The sequence below is a fragment of the Kogia breviceps genome, chromosome 5 (genome assembly GCF_026419965.1).
Source record: "Kogia breviceps isolate mKogBre1 chromosome 5, mKogBre1 haplotype 1, whole genome shotgun sequence".
Taxonomy (NCBI): domain Eukaryota; kingdom Metazoa; phylum Chordata; class Mammalia; order Artiodactyla; family Physeteridae; genus Kogia; species Kogia breviceps.
This window is the reverse complement of record NC_081314.1, coordinates 67,874,802-67,891,936: the sequence shown is the minus strand read 5'-3', so window position 1 is coordinate 67,891,936 and position 17,135 is coordinate 67,874,802. Positions and strand designations below refer to the sequence as shown.

The following is a 17,135-nucleotide window of genomic DNA, read 5'->3' as shown; positions in this document are numbered from 1 at the left end:
AAGAAAACTGTATGTCCCACTGCCAATGAATCAAAAGAATAAAATGAATCCAAACTTGATGCATTTCCACATTCCAGAATATATGCGTATGTGTATATAAAATATATATTAATTAATTAAGGTCAAGAGAAATTTAAAAATTAAAAAGCCATACACTTAAATCTATCAGACTTCCACTAAACAGATGGTAATTTTTTTTTTTTTTTTTTTGCGGTACGCGGGCCTCTCACTGTTGTGGCCTCTCCCGTTGCGGAGCACAGGCTCCGGACGCGCAGGCTCAGCGGCCATGGCTCACGGGCCCAGCCGCTTCGCGGCACGTGGGATCTTCCCGGACCGGGGCACGAACCCGCGTCCCCTGCATCCGCAGGCGGACTCTCAACCACTGCACCACCAGGGAAGACCCAGATGGTAATTTTTAAAGAAAAAGTATAGGTGCAAAGAAAAAAGAATAGCTTCTTTCTACCTTAGAATGGGCTTAGAAATAGAAAGTAGCTTACCTGTTCATAGCTAAAGGTATCCAACATTCCCAGAATAAGTCCCTGGATTTCTCCAAGTTTTCCTTTTCCATAAACTGGGTCCTAATTAGAAAAAAGTTGCAAAAAATTTTAATTCTATTCTTGCTATTTTAAAATTACTTTAAAATATAAGTTATCTGAAAAAGCCAAATACTCTTAAGTATTTTGTCTACAGTCACAAAATATTTATTCTTCCATGAACCTTCTGCTGGAAATGCACATTGGTCTCCTCAGGCCATCAAAAATATTTTGGAAAAATAAATAAAATTTAAATGATCCAAGCCCCTTGCTTAACAACTGTCTTTGCAAGTCTAATTAAATTTCACTCTGGCTTTGTTTCTGCAGCTAGCTTCCTTTCCTTCTTATTAAACATCACCTATCCCCTTTTGAGCTCTTATTTATCTGCTACATTAAAACCAAAGTACTCATGAATACTCAGAATCTGTCCAACGCCTCCTGTGAGTCACATTTGGCCACCTCCTGGTCCAAACCAGCTAAGTTACATCAGTTTAGGAGATGAGTTTCTGAATCCAAGCAACTTTCAGTTTTCCAAAGCTTTTCTCAATAAAGTCACTACTGATAAACAACAGATACCTAGACACCCAATCTTCCCTCCATTGCTTTTCATATAAAGTATGCCAACTTGTTTATTGTACACAATTTGAAAAACACTGATGTGTACAAAAATAAAACCGAACTGAAATCCAACCACCTGGAGATAAACACTTTTGATTTTTTGAGATATATTCTTCCAGTCTTATTTCTGGGGAAGTAGAGAGAGGGATGTTATTTCTTAGTGTACAAAATTTGAGTATTTCACGTAATACTTTCGTAACTTTTTTTTTTCTTCAATAGTATGTTGTGAGCAGTTTCCCATATTATCAAATACTTTGTAATAGTAAGAGTATGAATCATGTGAAAATGCCATGTGTTATTCAACCATTCTCTGTTGTCAGGGATTTAAGTTTCCCTCCCCATACCCCACATTGAAGTCCCACCCACTATTATCGTATGCTAGTGGCTGTAAATTTTTTTAGTTTTTTGATGAAATTATAAATTATTTTATTTTCTTCTATTACACATTTCTGTATTTTTCAATTTTTTTTCACAATTAGCATGTATTACTTTTTTTCTCTTTTTAACATCTTTATTGGAGTGTAATTGCTTTACAATGGTGTGTTAGTTTCTGCTTTACAACAGAGTGAATCAGTTATACATATACATATGTTCCCATATCTCTTCCCTCTTGCGTCTCCCTCCCTCCCACCCTCCCTATCCCACCCCTCTAGGTGGTCACAAACCACCGAGCTGATCTCCCTGTGCTATGCGGCTGCTTCCCACTAGATATCCACCCTACGTTTGGTAGTGTACATATGTCCATGCCACTCTCTCACTTCGTCACAGCTTACCCTTCCCCCTCCCCATATCCTCAAGTCCATGCTCTAGTAGGTCTGTGTTTTATTCCCGTCCTACCCCTAGTCTCTTCATGACATTTTTTTTCTTAGATTCCATATATATGTGTTAGCATACGGTATTTGTTTTTCTCCTTCTGACTTACTTCACTCTGTATGACAGACTCCAGGTCCATCCACCTCACTACAAATAACTCAGTTTCATTTCTTTTTATGGCTGAGTAATATTCCATTGTATATATGTGAGTGGCTGTAAATTCTGGTCTGAATCTCTGAGTCTTTCTTAAGAGGAGATTTCAAGAAAGGGGATGAATTACAAACTCAAAGTATTTTTATGGGTATTGATATATACACTTCACCCTTGAATAACATGGGTTATAAGTGAGCAGGTCCACTTATATGCAGATATTTTTCAATAAATATATAGGAAAAACTTTTTGAGATTTGCAACAATATGAAAAAACTCACAGATGAACCATGTAGCCAAGAAATATCAAAAAAATTAAGAAAAAGTTAGGATTGCCATGAATGCATAAAATATATGTAGATACTATTCTTACACAGGCATAAGGTGAGTGATTTTTTTTTTTTTTTTTCCTGCGGTACGCAGGCCTCTCACTGTTGTGGCCTCTCCTGTTGCGGAGCACAGGCTCCAGACGCACAGGCTCAGCGGCCATGGCTCACAGGCCCAGCTGCTCCGCGGCATGTGGGATCTTCCTGGACCGGGGCACGAACCCGTGTCCCCTGCATCGGCAGGCGGACTCTCAACCACTGCGCCACCAGGGAAGCCCGTAGTGATATTTAATATAAAATTAATAATGTTAGTTTTCTTACTGTTTTATAACTTTGCTTTTAAAGAATTACATTACTGTATATATATTAGTATGCCCCTCCCCCTCCCCCTCTCTGTCTCTCCTGTAATTGGAGAAACTGTGTATCAGCCTGTCATCACAGGTAGGATTTTTTTAAAAAAATTTAACAATGTTCCAATACTGTATTATGAATATGACTAAAATATCATAAAAATTTTTAATGCCATAAAAATTTTATAACAATTCATTCATTACTGTATTGGTTAGGCTACTGTGAAGCACCCATATTGATTACACTAGGCTACCATAAGGCAATCATATTGCTGCTTCTTTGTTATCAATGCATGAAATGTCATCCCTGTATGAATTTTTTTCACATTATCTTTTCATTTTTAATGTCTAGTGTTAGTAATACCTATAGTATCAACTGAGTTTTGTATCACATAATATTGATGTAGGTATTGACAGACAATTCATCTTGTAAACAGATGATGTAAACTTAGGCTATTGATAAATACAGTATGGTACTGTAAATGTATTTTCTCTTCTTTATGATTTTTTAAAAAACATTTTCTTTTCTCTAGCTTACTTTATTATAAGAATACAGTAACAATACATATAATGTACAAAATATGTGTTAATCGACTGTTTATGTTACTAGTAAAGCTTCCAGTCAACAGTAGGCTATTAGTAGTTAAGTTCTGGGGGAGTCAAAAGTTATATGGATTTTCAACTGAGCAGGGGGGTCAGTGTCCCTAACTCCCACGTTGGTCAAGGTCAACTGTAGTTCGTAATTGCTCTACAAAAAAGTTGTATTATGCAATTTTTATGTCCATCAGCACATTTGTATGCCCATTTTACTGCACCTTTGGCTAGGCTGGGAATTATAAAAATCTGCTAATAAATGTGTATGTCAAGTCTATTAATTTACTGTAACGTGAGGCTATATATGACATAAATGCCTCTTCCATGCTAAACAGGGGAATCCAACTACACAGTAATGATAAAAGTAGCTGCTATTTATTAACTGCATAGCACACGCCAAGTACAATGCTAAGCATTTTATATATACCACATCACTGAATTCCTTCCAGAACATTTATAAATGAAGAAATTTAGGCTCAGAGAGGTTAGGTAAAATTCTCTAAGAACGCAACTATTAAGCAGATAAGCTGGGATTTCAATCTAGGCACTTCAGAAACTATGTTTTTAAATAACACTACACTGGTCTCCCAAGGATGGACACATAAACTAATAAACAAAATAATAAATTAACGTTTACTAGATGAGTAACAAATATGAATAACTAAATCATAAACTAATGTATGCTGGAAAATACGGGTAACATTTCTGGTTACTTATTAGGAAGTAGGGATTATTAAAATCTTGGTACAGTAACTGTGAGTTCAGATGTTAAGAAAAAAAAAAAGACTGTGGAGCAAGAAAAACTTAGAAGACAGGTTCAGAAACATGAGAAAAATTTGCGTTCCTGCACTTGTTACAACATAGTCTTAGGATTTGCTTTTTTTCTCTCTTCTATGCTCTGATGTTGTTTCTTAAAGACTGGATAGATGTGGTTTCTAAATAAGATCAGTTTTCAGTACTTTTAGCTGGTCAAGAGCAGCACCAGATTATCTGCCATAGGTTCCTGGTCCCTGATGCTGAGGTTATGCTGAAGAAACCAAAGGTAGAGAATAACTACACATTTGTTTACTAATTAACAAGTTTACTTTGGACTTGAATAGATCACTTAAATTTACTGGGGAAATCTGTTTCACTAAGCTAAAGATACCTGTGAAACATGTGCAGAGCATTTGCAAAAGACAAGACTACAGATATCTCAGACTAACTCTTTACCAGAACAACTAAGGCCATATACTCACAAGATAATCTTTTAGTTTTCTTTGCATAAAAACAGAACCATGTTAATGCTTCTGAACTTACACTCAATTATGCTTTTGGTCAAGCTCTTAGTAAATACATTTACTTCTCAAAGTATCAATGGAGAGTGTAATACTTTATTATAAAAACGTTGTAATAACTATTCTAAATGTCCACACATACACAATACACATTAACATAGCTCTAGCACAAAAAACTTCTGTCACTTGTTTATAACAGGGTGGTTTGGGGAATAAAGAGGTCTTGAAAATGTTAAATTCTGGGAAAAGGAAGAAATATTTATAGGTCATGTCTATATTTATATCAGTACATTTCACTTTAATATGCATACTTTAAAAGCAAAATCATGAAAATAACCTCATGCTGGGATGACATATAAATTATACAATGCAAAAGGGAGCTCAAGGCTTCTGGCACAGCATGTACACAATCCACTAGATTTTCAAATTATTTTCCAAATATGTCAGCTGGATTCTTCAGCAATAAATAACTGCTGAGGTTTCTCTTTAACTTGTTCGTAAACTACAAAAGAAGAGCACATTTAGGTACTTCAAATAAACTTGTTTTTTAAAAAGCACATTATAAAAACATGTGATGAGCACTTTTTTCCCCATTGTTTTCTTTCTTGTAGATTGAAGTAAAGTTGATTTAAAATATTGTGTTAGTTTCAGGTGCATAGCATAGTGATTCAGTTATTTTTTTCTGATTATATTCCATTATAGGTTATTACAAGATATTGAATATAATTTCCCATGCTATACAGTAAATCCATGTTGTTTATCCATTTTATATATAGTAGTTTATATCTGTTAATCCCATACTCCTAATTTGTCCCTATCCCCTCCTCTCTCCCCTTTGGTAACCATAAGTTTGTTTTCTATGTCTGTGAGTCTGTTTCTGATTTGTATGTAGATTCATTTGTATTATTTTTTTAGTCTCACATACGAGTGATATCATACAGTATTTGTCTTTCTGTCTGACTCACTTCACTAAATGTAATATTCTCTAGGTCCATCCATGTTGTTGCAAATGGCAATATCCCTATTGCTTTCTGATACTTATTGTATCATGTATGCGGTTTGCTATAAAATTAAAATTTTTACTAATCAAGCATTACTTTAAAATATGAATAATGCCCACAGCAGGTTAGCATATAAATCATTTGTTTGTATTAATTCCCTCCATATAACAGTCAAGAGCAGCTTCTCAGAAGCCAAACGTTACTTTCCCCATAGAGCGAAGATCCATAAGAGCCAGCAGTTAAGACAGAATGTATATGACATAAATATGGTCCCTTAAAAATATTAACTTATCACCTAATGTTCCTGAAAGAAACCTGTATAATTCAGGTCCCAAGTATCAGTTTGAATAAATATTTAGAGATCAGGAAGATCTTTGAGAACCTCTTATCAGGTGAATATCTCTTCTGGAAAAACTGTAAATATCTGAGCAATTATGCAACTAAATAAATGTGCACCTAAATATCTTCTCCCCAAGGGACCTGATAAAGTGACGTAGATATTAAAAACACTATGGTTGGTGTTAGGTACAGAAGGCCGAAAGTTTGGAGTTAGAAGACCTAGGTTAATGTTCCCACTTAATAACTGGGCAAATTATTTAATTTTTTGAATGCCACTTTCCTCTTGAGAACCATAAGGATACCACTACTTCCCCAGCATAATGTACACAGAGATAAAGGAGATAAAGAACACAAAAGTGCTTTATAAACTGCAGAGGACTACTCAGAGACATTAGATGGTTGAGCCAACTAATATTTACTGAGTATATACTATGTTCCAAGCACTGTGCTAGGTGGTGGAGATAAAGCAGCAAACAAGTAGACCTGGTCCCTGCTTTCACGGAACTCACGTCTAGAGGGGCAAGCCTATGGGAAGGTGAGAGTCAAAAAAGAGAAAGTGTGTACTTATTTTTGTCGATGGTTTCCTTTGCTGTGGAAAAGCTTTTAAGTTTAATTAGGTCCCATTTTTAAATTTTTGCTTTTATTTCTTTGCCTTAGGAGACAGATCCAAAATAACATTGTTCAGATTTATGTCAAAAAGTGTTTTGTTCTACCTATGTTCTCTGCTAGAAGTTTTATGGTTTCAGGTCTTACATTTATGTCTTTAATCCATTTTCAGCTTATTTTTGTACATGGTATGAGGAAATGTTTTAATCTCATTCTTTTACATGTAGCTGGCCATTTTTCACAGCATCACTTATTGAGTAGACTGTCTTTACTCCATTGTATATTCTTGTCTCCTTTGTCCTTGATTAATTGACTGTAGTTGCGTGGGTTTATTTCTGGATTCTCTATTTTGTTCCACTTATCCATACATCTGTTTTTGTGCCAGTATCACACTGTTTTGATTACTGCAGCTTTGCAGTATAGTCTGAAGTCTGGAAGCACGACACCTCCAGCTTTGCTCTTTTTTCTCAAGATTGCTTTGGCAATTTGGGGTCTTTTGTGGTTCCAAATAAATTTTAGAATTATTTGTTCTAGTTCTGTGAAAAACGTTGTGGGTGGGACTTCCCTGGTGGTGCAGTGGTTAAGAATCCGCCTGCCAACACAGGGGACACAGGTTCGAGCCCCGGTCCAGGAAGATCCCACATGCCATGGAGCAACTAAGCCCATGCACCACAACCACTGAGCCTGTGCTCTAGAGCCTGCGAGCGACAACTATTGAGCCCGTGCGTCACAACTACTGAAGCCTGCATGCCTAGAGCCTGTGCTCTGCAACAAGAGAAGCCACCACAATGAGAAGCCTGCGCACAACAAAGAGTAGCCCCCACTCGCTGCAACTAAAGAAAGCCCGCGTGCAGCAATAAAGACCCAGCGCAGCCAATAAATAAATTTTTTTAGAAGTGTTGTGGGTATTTTGCCAGAGACTGAATTAAATCTGTAGGTTGCTTTGGGTAGTATGGATAGTTAAACAATATTAATTCTTATAATCCAAGAACACAGGATATCCTTGCATTTCTTTGTATCCTCTTCAATTTCCTTCACCAATGTTTTATATTTTTCAGAGTATAGGTCTTTCACCTTGGTTAAGTTTATTCTTAGATATTTTATTCTTTTTGATGCAATTTTATTATTTTAAAATTTTTATCGGAGTATAGCTGCTTTATAATGTGTTAGTTTCTACTGTACAGCAAAGTGAATTGGCTATGCATATACATATATCCCTTCTTTTTTGGATTTCCTTCCCAAGTAAGTCACCACAGAGCACTGAGTGAAGTTCCCTGTGCTACACAGTAGGTTCTCGTTAGTTATCTATTTTATACATAGTATCAATAGTGTATATATGTCAATCCAATCTCCCAATTCATCCCACCTCCTCCTTTCCCCCTTGGTATCCATACATTTGTTCTCTACAACTGTGTCTCTATTTCTGCTTTGTAAATAAGAGCGACTATACCAATTTTTTCAGATTCCACATATATGCATTAATATACGATATTTGTTTTTCTCTTTCTGACTTACTTCACTCTGTATGACAGTCTCTAGGTCCATCCAATTCTCTACAAATGACCCAATTTCGTTCCTTTTTATGGCTGAGTAATATTCCATTGTATATATTTGTCACATCTTCTTTAACCATTCATTTGTCGTTGGACATTTAGGTTGTTTCCATGTCCTGACTACTGTAAATAGTGCTGCAATGAACATTGGTGTGCATGTGCCTTTTTGAATTATGCACAGACAACTCATAAGTAATGAAATAGAAATTGTGATTCAAAATCTTTCAACAAACAAAAGTCCAGGACCAGATGGCTTCACAGGAGAATTCTACCAAATATTTAGAGAAGAAGTAACACCTATCCTTCTCAAACTTTTCCAAAAAATTGCAGAGGGAGGAACACTCCCAAACTCATTTTATGAGGCCACCATCACCCTGATACCAAAACCAGACAAAGATATCACAAAAATAGAAAATTACAGGTCAATATCACTGATGAACACAGATGCAAAAATCCTCAACAAAATACTAGCAAACCAAATCCAACAACACATTGAAAGGATCATACACCATGATCAAGTGGGATTTGTCCCAGGGACACAAGGATTCTTCAGTGTATGCAAACCAATAAATGTGATACACCATATTAACAAATTGAATAATAAAAACCATATGATCATCTCAAGAGATGCAGAGAAAACTTTTGACAAAATTCAACACCCATTTATGACAAAAACTCTCCAGAAAGTGGGCATAGAAGGAACTTACCTCAACATAATAAAGGCCATATATGACAAACCCACAGCAAACATTATTCTCAATGGTGAAAAACTGAAAGCATTTCCTCTGAAATCAGGAAAAAGACAAGATAAGGGTGCTCATTCTTGTCACTGTTATTCAACATAACTTTGGAAGTCCTAGCCACGGCAATCAGAGAAGAAAAAGAAATAAAAGGAATCCAAAATGGTAAAGAATAAATAAAACTGTCACTGTTTTCAGATGACATGATACTATATATATAGAAAATCCTAAAGATGCCACCAGAACACTACTAGAGCTAATCAATGAATTTAGCTCAGTTGCAGGATACAAAATTAATACACAGAAATCTCTTGCATTCCTATACACTAACAATGAAAAATCAGAAAGAGAAATTAAGGATGCAATTTTAAATGGGATGTTTTTTGGCTTTCTTTTTCTTATAGGTCACTATTAGTGTACAGAAAAGTGAAAGATTTCTGTATATTAATCTTGTATCCTGAAACTACTGAATTCATTACTAGTTTTAATGTTTTTTGAGTAGAGACTTTAGGGCTTTATATATATATATAGTACCATGTTATCTGCAAATTGTGACAGTTTTACTTCTTTCCTTCCAACCTGGGTGTCTAAAAAGACATTTCTTTTTCGTGTCTGACTGCTGTGGCTAGGACTTCCAATACTATATTAAATACAAGTGGCAAGAGTGGGCATCCTTATCTTGTCCCCAATTTTAGAGGAAAGGCTTTCCTTTCAGCTTTTCACCAGTGAGTATGATGTTAGCTGTTAGTCTGTTGTAAATGGCTTTTTTTATGTTGAGATATGTTCCCGCTACACCTTTTTTTTTTGGCTGCGTTGGGTCTTCATTGCTGTGCACGGGCTTTCTCTGGTTGTGGTGAGCAGAGGCTAATCTTTGTTTTGGTGCACTAGCTTCTCATTGCAGTGGCTTCTCTTGTTGTAGAGGACAGGCTCTAGATGCATGGGCTTCAGTACTTACAACATGTGGGCTCAGTAGTTGTGGCACGTGGGCCCTAGAGCACATGGGCTTCAGTAGTTGTGGCTCACAGGCTCAGTAGTTGTGGCTCACGGGCTCTAGAGCTCTTCTTCTCACAGGATCAGTAGTTATGGCACATGAGCTTAGATGCTCTGCAGCATGTGGGATCTTCCCGGACCAGGGATCGAACTCATATCCCCTACATTGGCAGGTGGATTCTTAACCACTGCATCACCAGGGAAGTCTCTCTACACCAATTCTGATGAGAGTTTTTATCATGAATGGATGTTCAATTTTGTCAAATGCTTTTTTGCATCTATTGAGATGATCATGTGATGTTTATCCTTCCTTTTGTTAATGTGGTATATATAACAATGATTGATCTGCAAATACTGAACCATCCTTGCATCTCTAGAATAAATCCCACTTGATCATGGTGTATGACCCTTTTTATACATTGTTGGATTTGGTTTGCTAATATTTTGTTGAGGATTTTTGCGTCTATATTCATCAAAGATATTGGCCTGTAACTTTCTTTTTTGGTAGTGTCTTTGTCTGGTTTTGGTATGAGGGTAGTGGTATCCTCATAGAAGGGATTTGACAGTGTTCCTTCCTCTTCAATTTTTTGGAATAGTTTGAGAAGGATAGGTATTAGCTCTTCTTTATGTGTTTGGTAGAATTCCCCTGTGATGCTGTCCTGTCCTGGACTTTTGTTTGTTGGGAGTATTTTTTTTTATTACAAATTCAATTTCACTACTTGTGATCAGTCTGTTTAGATTGTTTCTTCCTGATTCAGTCTCAGCAGGTTGCATGTTTCTAGAAATCTGCCCATTTCTTCTAGACTGTACAATTTGTTGGCATACTACTCTTTGTAGTATTATGATTCTGTGTATCTCTGTGGTATCAGCTGTTATTTCTCCTTTTTCATTTCTTATTTTATTTGGATCCTCTCTCTTCTTGTAAGACTGGCTAATGGTTTATCAATTTCATTTATCTTTTCAAAAACCAGCTCCCGGTTTCACTGATCTTTTCTATTATTTTTTTGATCTCGATTTTATTTTCTCTTCTTTAAGCCTGGCTAATGGTTTATCAATTTCGTTTATCTTTTCAAAAACCAGCTCTTGATTTCACTGATCTTTTCTATTATTTTTTTGATCTCAATTTTATTTCCTCTCTGATCTTTATTATTTCTTTCTTCCTGCTGACTTTGGGCTTTGTTTGTTCTTCTTTATTTAATTCCTTTAGGTGGTAGGTTAGGTTTATTTGGAATTTTTCTTGTTTCTTGAGGAAGGCCTGTATTGCTATAAATTTCCCTCTTAGGACTACTTTTCCTGCATCCCACAAATTTTGGAAAGTTGTGTTCCATTTGCATTTGTCTTGAGGTGTTTTCTGATTTCCTCTTTCTGTTAATATTTTATTTTGAGCAATTATAATGTGCCTTGTCATTTTCTTCATGTTTTTGAGTTTGGAGTTACTGATCTGTGCTAACAGTTGTCAATAAATTTGGACATTTTCACCTAATATTTCTTCAAATATTTTTTTCTGCTCCAACTCTCTATTTTCAGGACTCCAAGTACATGTATTTTGGGTCACTTGAAATTGTCCCACAGCTCACTGATACTCTGTTTTTTTTTTTTTTTTTTTCCTGCTTCACTTTTCTCTAAGTGTTTCATTTTCGACAGTCTGTATTGTTATGTCTTCAAATTCACTAATCTTTTCTTTTGCTTTGGTGTCCCTGCCTGCTAATTCCAATATCCAATGTCATATCTGGGTTTTATTTTCCAACTTCTTTGCATACCTTTTAAGTTTTAATTCAACGTCATACATATACTGTAAAGTTTTACACTGTTGGAACCTAGATATTTTTGTATTCCTCAAGATATTTTTAAGCTTCGTTCTGGGATGTAGTTAAATTACATGGAAACAGTTTGATCCTTTAGGTCTTGTGTTTAAGATTTGAAAGGCATGACAGGAGCTATGTTTAGTCTAGGGCTAACTGTTTCCCACTATTGAGTACTTCTGAGTACTCTACCCAATGTTCTGTGAATTATGAGTTCTTCTGATCTTACTGGTGAATTAAGACTGTATTCTTGGCCCTGTGTATAGCCCTGTGTGAATATGGGTATTATTCCCTCTAATCCTTTCAGGTGATTCTTTCCCTGGACTAGGTAGTTTCCTCAGATCATGTACTTATACTTGAGGGAGGCCTTCTCATTGCTCCAGAGCTCTCTCCGTCTTCATACTTGCCCTAAAAACTCTGGTCACCTTGGTGTCTCTTGACTCTCAGTTCCATCTCCTCAAATCAGTAAGTATGCTGGAAACTTCTTGGGATCCCCCTTCCTGCTATTGCCTGGAAACTCTCTCAGGACATTAAGCTGGGGCAAACATAGGGCTTATGTTGTTTATTTCCTGTCTCTAAGGAATTACTGTCCTGTACTGCCTGATATCCAGTTCTTTGGAAACCACTACTTCATATATTTTGTCCACTTTTTAGTTGTTGTAAGCAAGAGGATAAACCTAGTCTCTGATACTCCTCTTAGCCAGAAATGGAATTCCTCCATCCTTGACTTATATTCACTCTAGAAATATTTACTGAGTAACTACTATTTTTTTTGACGATTCTACCAAAAATTTAATATAAAAAATACCAATTTTACACAAATCCTTTGAGAATAAAATGAATATAAATATTCATTTTATGAAGCCAGCATTGTCCTAAAATCAAATCCAGCAGAGACATAACAAAGAAAGAAAACCACAAAGATCCCTTATGAACATAATCATGAAAGTTCCTAACAAAATATTAGCAAACTGACTCCAACATTATATAAAAAGAGCAAAATGGAGTTTATCCCAGAAATGCAAGGATGGTTTGTTATCAAAAACCAATCAAAATAACATACTATATTAGCAAAATAACCAGAGAATGTGAACATTTTAATATATGCAGAAAAATCATTCAACAAAATTCAACATCCATTCATAACAAAAACTCTCAGCAAACTAGGAAGAACAGCAAATTTTCTCAACATGCATCTAATATGCAATTGATGAAAGAATTAACAATTCTCTCAAGATTAGGAACAAGGCAAGGCTTGTCCATCTTCACCATCACTATTCAACACTATAGTAGAGATCCTGACCAGTGCAACAAGGTGAGAAAAAGATATTAAAATATAGATGGAAGGATAATATGTAGATTGATAGATATAAATAGATAGAAAATAAAGAAAAAGATTGGAATTAAATAAAAATGGCCTTTACTCATAGACATTATAATTATAAATGTAGAACATCTTATGTATAAATATCCTATTACAATTGATATCTTAAATTAAGAAATAAATGGAATACCGTAGTCATGTATCGGATGACTCAAGATTTTTAAACCTTCAGTTCTCCCTAAATTCAATACATAACCATCAAAATAGCACCAGGTTTGTTTTGTAGAGATTGAAAGACAATTTTAATATTTATATGGAAATGCAAAAGGCCCAGAATAGCCAAAACAATTTTTTTTAAACTCTTGTGTTTAACTTTTTTTTTTTAAACTAGAGCATGGACTTGAGGATATGGGGAGGGGGAAGGGTAAGCTGTGACGATGTGAGAGAGTGGCAGGGACATATACACACTGCCAAAAGTAAATTAGATAGCTAGGGGGAAGCTGCCGCATAGCACAGGGAGTTCACCTCTGTGCTTTGTGACCACCTAGAGGGGTGGGATAGGGAGGGTGGGAGGGAGGGTGACGCAAGAGGGAAGAGATATGGGAACATATGTATATGTATAACTGATTCACTTTGTTGTAAAGGAGAAACTAACACACTATTGTAAAACAGTTATACTCAAATAAAGATGTTTAAAAAAAATCTTTATTGGAGTGTAATTCCTTTACAATGGTGTGTTAGTTTCTGCTTTATAACAAAGTCTGAGTACCTATTATATGCCAGGTGCCTCTGGGTTAAGTGATCATGATAGAGTACTAGCCAAAGTATAGTTTCATCTCTCAGGGTCCTTATGTTCTAATGGGTAATAAAAGTAGGTAAACAACCTGAATCTTGAATGTTTCCTAGAACTCCATTTTATGCTAAAGTTCACTTAGTTTCAATAATTTAACTACCACTTCTATGTTGATGACTTCCAAATCTTCTGATCCACTTCTTACCTCTTCCTATAAAGTCCAGTCTTGTGTTCCCCCACTGCTCACTGTTAGCCACATGAAACTGAAACCAGGGGTTTACCTAGGTTCTTCTTGTGCTCCCCTACATCCAGTCAGTCAAAAAGTTACATAGATTCTATCAGCTAAGTAATTTCCAAGTCCATCTTCTCCTATCCAGTCTATGTAACTCATTTAACAAACTTTAGGTATCTATTACATTCTGGGTATTTCTATGCCTTCAGTTTTGATCCCTTCCAATTTATCCTATATAACACAGGCTGAGCCATCTTTCTTAAAAGAAACCTCATTCCATCATTCCTCTGGTTAAAATCCTTTAATGAGAATTTAGTGAATTTAAAATAAAATCCAAAGATCTTACCACGGCTTACAAAGCAATTAAGGACAGAGTCTCTGCCTCTCAAATTTCAGCTCTGTGACTCACCTTTATTCTTGTCCTATGTTCCAAGAATAGTTAAACATTTGCAACTCCCCAGATGTACCATGTTTTACCTCAAATTCTTTGTACATATAGTTCACTCTGCTTAGAATAGTCCTGTTTTTTACCCCTGATTCCTTTAGGCTCTGTAAGATTCAGTTCAGACATCTCCTCCTCCAGGAAATCTTTCCACAGTCTGTTTCATATATATACTTTTATTGGTACTCCTCTGGAGATATATATATAAATTCAGAAACCTAGCTCATTCTAACTTACTCAAAAAAGATAATAACTGTAAAGGTACTGGGGTGTTTAAGGATCCAAGCAAAGGAATACAGAACTATAAGAACTATAATGAGGGACTCAGATGCCATCACTATTTCCTCTCCATATTGTCTCCTCTCCTAGTGTCTTGAATCCTCTCCTTGTTATCTTCTCTCTTCTCCATGCATCTTGTCTATTCTCCTCTTTGTGTGTCTGCTTCATTGTTCTTTTCTCTGCAGATTAACTTTTTACTATTTCAGTTCGTATGATGGAAAGGTAGTCACTATCAGCTCCTGAACTTTTACCTTATATAATCCAGAGAACTGAAGATAAACTATTCGTCTTTTCAATTCAGTTCTAAAATTTCCTGGCAAGGACACTGATTGGCCCCTCTTAGGCCAGCTGTCCACCCTGAGTCAATCAGATAGAGTCAAGAGGCAGGGTCATGATTTCACCTGGCTGCTCCTGCTATAATCATGTGGACTAAAAGTGTACATATGAAGAAGTAGCAACTACCCTACCTGGGGTTCAGAGAAGGTAATCCTTAAGGTGCCAATATTACTTGCTCTTTAGAGCCGTGTGAATAGTTATATCAGATACTTTCTTGTCTCCCTTAAAACAGGCCTTTTAGGGCAAGAATTGTGCCTTTCTTTCATCTACACGGATAATAACCAAACAGGGTAACATATAATATATAAACCAATTAATAATTAACTCCTCAAAAGACCAGGGACTGAAACAAATGAAGGAGCTTACATGATATAATGGGAATGAGCTTAAATTAGCATTATCTGTGAAAGCAACTTGAAAAAATAAAAATCTCTATACAAATATAAGGTAGAGTTATCATTACAGTGATCACAAACATGCAAATAAGGAATTTAAGAATCAGCATACTCTCCTTATTAGTGTGAGTTAACAACCACTGAAGGTGGAAAATGATAAGAACACAATTACAATGAATGCCAGTATAACACAAAAATAAAGTTAAGACTTTCAAATATCAAAAGCCTTCAAGGATATGAGTCTTGAAATACATTTTTTTAAAACATCATATGCTTATGCCAAGGAAAAAAACCAATTTATATTTATTATAGTTTATGTATTGAAGTGTGGTTAAAGCTCAAAATAAAGCTAAATGCGTACAATGAGAGGGAAGACACTTTTGGCTTTAGGATTTCATTTTTTTAAATTTACCTGGTAAAGTATTCCTGTCTTATGGAGATATTACTTTATATATGATTAAAAACCTTATGACTAATATATTTTACAATGGATATAAGAAAAGTAGTCTGTACCAAATTATTATTCAATTCATGATAAGGATCAATGAAGTGATACGTGTGAAGATACATTCTAAATGATAACGTACAATGTGGTGAGAGACTGCTGGACTCAGTAGTCTTTATCAGCAAAGGTCCAGGTGCTTTATACCAGATTGGAAGGCGAGCTTCGAGAGTCATAAAAGAGAGCTGAGAGGGACATTCTTGACTGGATAAAAATCATTTGAAAATTATGAAGATCAATGGCATCATATTACTGTCTGACTTTTTTTTTTTTCTTTTTGGTGTGTCTCTATCCTGCGTAAAGGGAAGACGAAATGGATTCTAACGACAATTCCTGCTGTTTACCCAAGAATGTTCATAGATTTTTCTAAAAATATATCTTAGCATATTTTTAGTGTTCTCCTTTTGATGAAGTTGGAAAGGTTCAGGCCTTTTTGCTGAAGAAAACAGGCTGGAATGATGTTTCCTACAAAGGCTTTGGACACAAAGCCAGCTAGAATCTATAGTAGGAGATGAGCTTTGGACAGAAAGTTTTAGGATGAGTTAGAAACCCTAAGTAACAAGATTAAGAAATGTCTATATTAACATAATTTTTACGTTTCTCTTTTTGATCTAAAAATTATAATCAGATGGAAGCAATGGTAATTCTCTCCCAGTTAGCATACCAAAAGGAAGCTTGTGTATCTGAATCCAAAGGTCACAGTGAACTGAAGCCTGCACCCCCTAACTGAAGGTTGCAAGTGTGTGCCAGGCAAACCCACATCACTGGAGTGCTAGGAAGGACTCAAGGATGAGAGTTGTAAGTTGGCTATCTCGTTAATGCCAAAAATCACCTGCATTATGCTTGAGATCCATTTACACAGTAGCCCAATTTGCTATTATTTATACATAACTAAAATATTAGTTAAAATTGATCAACGCTGAATTTTCCCCCTTTCAACTCACCTGTAAGATTCTTTGCAAGATTGATGGAAGGGCAATAAATGCTGCCATGTTGTTTAGAACTTGCATGGTCAAAGATTTCAGAGCTGTTATAATAAAATGTCAATATTAAGGTTAGTTTAAAATAAGAGTTTTTTGTTTTTCCTGTAAGTCATAGGAATACAACTTCTTAGAAACTTGGCTTACCAAGGCCAGTTTG

The 17,135-nt window shown here is 35.7% G+C and overlaps 1 protein-coding gene across 5 annotated transcripts in view; it reads right to left on the bottom strand.

The window, feature by feature from the left end:
* VPS8 (VPS8 subunit of CORVET complex) overlaps positions 1-17,135 on the bottom strand; it is a 310,442-nt gene that overhangs the window by 91,573 nt on the left and 201,734 nt on the right. For all 5 annotated transcript variants that reach the window (XM_067034155.1, XM_067034154.1, XM_067034156.1 and 2 more), the window contains 2 exons: positions 16,940-17,022; positions 498-578 (listed from right to left, as the gene is read on the bottom strand). In XM_067034155.1, the coding sequence (XP_066890256.1) occupies positions 498-578; positions 16,940-17,022 (164 nt within the window). The remainder of the gene's footprint in view (positions 1-497; positions 579-16,939; positions 17,023-17,135) is intronic.